We start from the raw sequence: 5,098 nt of genomic DNA, 5'->3' as shown, positions 1-5,098 counted from the left end.
AAACCCATCTTAAATTTTCTGCAGGATACATTCCATCCACACATCTAAAAACTCTCACAGTGCCTGGTCAAGAGCCAACGACTTTGAATAATCAAATGTTGAAAATTCTGAAGACTATACTCCAGTACACTGTACACCGGCAAACTACTTGAGACATGTCAATACCTTGCTAGACAAGTGCTAAAAAAGCTGTGGTTAGCTTAGGATAGCATGATTGAAAAGTAGCAGAAGCGACAAGAAGCATGATAGATTTTATTTCTGCCAGAAGAGGGAGTCTTACAACTACATCATCTAGGATTGGAAAGAACAGATGCTGGAGGAGGTGCTGAAGAAATATGGTTGTTACCAGCTGGAGAAGCTATCATTGAATGCGAAAACCGATAATTGATGTTTGGATCTACCTCCATAACACCTTCCAACACTTTTAAAACTGTTGACATGAGAGGTCTTCTTTCTGGGTCATCTTGCAAGCACCAAGCAGCAACCTTTATCATCCTCGTTATTTCCTCTCTATCACTCCGCGCGTATTCATCCAAATTTTCCACAATGTCTATTACTCTATCTTGATCACCTTTCTTCTGCAACATTGTAAGCAAATGAAAGGCAGATTCTGGTTGTGATTGGTCTGCATTTCTGCGTGCACAAACTATTTCAAGGAGGACAATTCCGAAGCTATATATGTCAACTTTTACCGTAATACGACCTAATGGTTGACGCCATTCTGGAGCAAGATATCCCGGTGTTCCTCTCATTGAGATTTGAACCTGGTTCATATCTCTATTGATTAGCTTGGATAACCCGAAATCAGCGATTTTGGCATGGAAACTTGAATCCAAAAGAATGTTCTGTGGCTTTACATCAAGATGTATTATGGTATGTCGACAGTCTTCATGAAGATAAGCCAGCCCTTTTGCTATGTCGACTATAATCTTCTTCCTGGTCTGCCAATCAAGGAAAGGTCGTTGTACATTCATAAAAATCCAATTATCCAACGATCCATTGCTCAAATACTCAAAAACCAGAAGCCTGGAGGATTTCTCTGCGCAAAATCCAATCAACCTCACCAAGTTAAAATGGTGCAGGCTTCCAATTGCCTCGGCTTCTGCTAGAAAAGCACTCATTCCTTGACGTGGTTTCTCCAACCTCTTCACAGCAATTTGCGTTCCATCTCCCAATTTTCCTTTGAATACAGACCCGAAGCCTCCTCTTCCAAGTCTCTCGTTGAAATTATCAGTTGCAACGTATAGTTCTTGGTATGAGAACCTGACAGGCATTCCTGGAACATGCTTTATATGATCATCTTCCACATCCTGCTGATCTTGTTCCGACTTCCCACGCCATCTTGCCCTCAAAATAAAAATCACTACAAAAGAAATGATAAGAAGAACACTACCTATAACTCCGGCTATAATTGGTACCAAACTTCTTGGAGTTTTAGGCCTTATTTCTGGAGAAGCCCTTGGTGGTTTTTTAACTTGTGGGGAAAGGGGTGGTGCTATTATCACAGTTGGTGGTGGCGGCGGTTCGGCAGGGCTTGAATATACAGTTGTGTTTCCTGTGATGGACATGTAAGCATGTCAAAGAACAGATGTATGAATTGTGGATGAATTGTGTAAGCTAAAATTTCTTTCAACGTGTAGAATGTGTCTTTGTGGTAAACTAACTTCTATTTGTGCAGGCTTTCTTAACTTCTCATCAAACAAATTACACCACTCCTAAATGTTAAAATGATTAAAAACAAAATACCAAACTCAAAAAACTACAAGATTGAAAAATGGTAAATTTACCTGCACAGAAGACAATTTGGTAATCGGATGATTCACAACTGAAGGTACCAGTCTCATCGTCAAGAGGATAGGTGTAAGCGCCTGGACACTTTCTCTTAAAATTCTGAGAGTAAGAAGTAGGCTTGCAAGTCGAAGGTGTTGCATAGTCACCAGTACAACAATATTGCTGTGAACCAACGGCCTCACACGCGCTGCGGCATCCCGCAATCCTCCCATCAGAACTATTAACCGAAAGTTCTGAAGGACAAACGCCGTTCAAATCCACCACACATCCTGCTTTTTTGCAGCTCTTATTAGAAGGCAGAACAAGTAAAGGCAGGTTGTAGCCATCAAGAAGACTAACATTAAAAAAATCAAGTCCAGCATTGTTAATCTTGAACTCTGCCATCGTCACAGGACTCGAGCCAGCTGGTACTGTTGAACATTCTATTTTGCCAGAGCCGCAGTCGCCTGTGATGCAGGAGAATCTTCCTGTATCATCTTCAGTGCAATGTGTGCGACCCCAAAAACGACCAGCCCAATCATCCGAGGTTGTTGTTTCCTTCCCGTCCTTCTCTCCAAGGGAAAAACCAGTTGGGATCGTTGGGGTGACATAAAAGAGAGGTCCTGGATCATATGTTGAGTTTATTCCTGGCCATATAGTGAAAGTTGTTTAATATTGTTAAAGTTGTTGAAACATAAGATAACAGCTTAATTAACTGTGTTAAAGAATTAGAGATGGGAACAGAAAAGGTGTGATAGATTGCTGTACCATACCTGATACGAATAAATGAGCAACCAAGAGAGGAGATAAATGCATAAGCAACTTCAGTAGTGACATTGAAGCAGAATTAGTTTAAGAACAAGAACAACAGAAATAAAAATTTTGATTCAAATTAACAGATTTTGCTTTTCTTTTTTCATTGGGCTAAGCTTTACTTGAAGGTTTCATGAAGAACATGATATGTCTATTACGCGGAGGGGACAGACATTGTGCATGGAAAAGTTTGTGTCGAAAGTTCTTCCAAAGTCATCCAACCACTTTCTTGAAAATAAGGCAAAAGAGACCCCACATTTTTAAACCCGGATTGGCCTCACGACTTGCATGGAACCAGCTAACTTAGAGTTTAAATTAATTCGAGTTTTAAAAAAAATAAAAAAATAATTGACCCAACTCGACTTGATAAAAAAAACAGTTGATTTTTTACTAAAAAAATTAGTTAAAACAAGACTGCTTTAATTTTTTTTTTAAAAAGAAAAAAAGATCAACCCGAGTTGATTTTCCTGACCCGAGTTGACTTCTGACTCGAGCGTTAAATTATGATAATTGATAATAATTATTTTTATCTATATATTAACTCAAGTCAACCATGTTTGAACCTCTTGCCCTGGATCGACCTCCAAATTAAGTTTTAAAATTATAATAATTTTTATTTTTATTTTTATATTAACTCAATTCAATTCATGTTGGCCTTCTTAACCCATGATTCAGTCATGACACATGACCTAGACATTGCCTTAATTCGACTCTTGAATTGAGTTTTAAAAACTATAATAATAATAATCATTTTTATTCATGAATTGACTCAAATTCACCTTAGTTAAGCCTCATAACTTGTGACACGAGTCTTGCTCAAGTCAACCACCGAATCAAATTTTAAAACTATAAAATAAATATTTTTACCCTTACATTGACCCAAATTAACATAGGTTGACTCTCCTAACTCGTGACTCGGGTCTTGCCCAAAGTTGATCCTCGAGTTAGGTTTCAAAACTATGATAATAAACACTTTTATTTTACTTTTACTCTTCAACATGTGACTCGAACCTTGCCCCATATCGACCCTTGAATCAACTTTTAAACCTATGATAATAGTAACTTTTATCCTTAAATTGACTTAATCAACGGTCAACCCGACCCATGATCCGGGCCCTTTCTCGGGTTGAACCCAATTCAAGTCTTAAAATTATGATAATAACAACTTTTATTATTATATTGACTTTGATCATCCCGAACCATGACCTAGGCCTTGCCATTGATTGACCCCAAGTTGAGTTTTTAAAACTATGATAATAATCATTTTTATCTTTACATATTTTAGTTTGATAATTTTGAAATTAAGAGTTTTTTACAAGGATATTTTAGAAATAAAAAAATAATAAATATTATCTATAGAAACGTTTTTTTTAGCTCCTATTTCGAAAGTGCAGAAATTCACTCTAAAATTATCTCAATAATAGATTTATTTTCATATTCTTGTCTCTATTTTCTCAACCAAATATATTTTTGAATTACAACCATGTAGCTAGAGGTGAGAAAGCCACAAAAAAAAAAAAAAAAAAAAAAAAAAAGGAGAAAAGGATTGGTTGGTTATATTTTAGCAATAAAAATGATTAATATGAGTGTTAATAGGCTCCTTTGAAAAGTTCTGTTTCATAAAGATGATTTTAAATTTTCATTTTTTTTTCTAAAATAAAAATCAAAACTTGACAAGGTTCTTTGATTCTATCTAATTTTTTAAATCTAATTTGTTCATGTTTTGGGATTAGAAATAGATATATATTATGAATTTTTATGTATATATTTTCAGGAGAAAACAATTTAAAAAATTTAGTTTTTTTTTATTCAAAAGAACCCAAAAACTGACTTTCCAGGTATTGGGGTGGCTGGGAAGTAGAACAATGCATCAAAGATATTTACCAAATTCTAGCTTATCTTTCTGGAGGCCGTACCAATCTCTCACCCTTAATCATTTGCGAAACTTTTGGCATTTGCAGGAATTTCTTGACTCATAATTAATCAGAGCCTTGAACACGTCTTCCACCAATCAGTCATGTAAATGCCCCCACCGATCCCCATCGCCACTCTTAATTCATATTAGTTATAAAAATAATATTCTTTCAGATTTGTTTCTTAAAAAACAAAAATATCATTCTCTTTTATTAAAAAAAAATAATAATAAAATAATCAGTTCAAAATAATATCTAATCATGACCAGATCTTAGATTAGCAAATTGCCAAGTTGACCCAATAAAATTTTATAATAATGTTTAAAAACATTTCATTAACTGGAATTATACTCCCTTCTCATGTAAAAATAGGATCTCTGAGGAAACTAGAAGATGTGTTGGAATTCAAACAAGAAATAAGGGATGGATTTGGTACTCATGGTCATGGACATGTGCCCATAAATCACATCTTTGATGCTTTTTAAAACCTTTTTTTATTTTATTTAAAAAGTGTTTTTAAAAAATTTAAATTTAAATTATTTTTTGATTCAAATTAGTAGTTTTTTTATGTTTCAAATCATTTTAATATGCTAAATATAAAA

General features: G+C 35.0%; 2 protein-coding genes across 2 annotated transcripts; both read right to left on the bottom strand.

Moving 5' to 3' along the window:
* Positions 1-287: 287 nt before the first annotated feature.
* Positions 288-1,568, bottom strand: LOC140955504 (G-type lectin S-receptor-like serine/threonine-protein kinase SD2-5). The gene has a single exon (XM_073408678.1). The coding sequence runs from the start codon at positions 1,566-1,568 to the stop codon at positions 288-290; it is 1,281 nt and encodes a 426-aa protein (XP_073264779.1).
* Positions 1,569-1,643: 75 nt separating this feature from the next.
* On the bottom strand, positions 1,644-2,704 carry LOC118059039 (thaumatin-like protein 1b). Its single transcript, XM_035071851.2, has 2 exons — positions 2,544-2,704; positions 1,644-2,417 (listed from the first exon to the last, which is right to left on the bottom strand). The coding sequence occupies exons 1-2, from the start codon at positions 2,605-2,607 to the stop codon at positions 1,732-1,734; spliced, it is 750 nt and encodes a 249-aa protein (XP_034927742.2). The 5' UTR covers positions 2,608-2,704; the 3' UTR covers positions 1,644-1,731.
* Positions 2,705-5,098: the final 2,394 nt, after the last annotated feature.

This window comes from Populus alba, chromosome 4, assembly GCF_005239225.2.
Source record: "Populus alba chromosome 4, ASM523922v2, whole genome shotgun sequence".
NCBI lineage: Eukaryota > Viridiplantae > Streptophyta > Magnoliopsida > Malpighiales > Salicaceae > Populus > Populus alba.
Note: the sequence above shows the minus strand (reverse complement) of the source record. Positions and strands in the feature narration are given on the sequence as shown.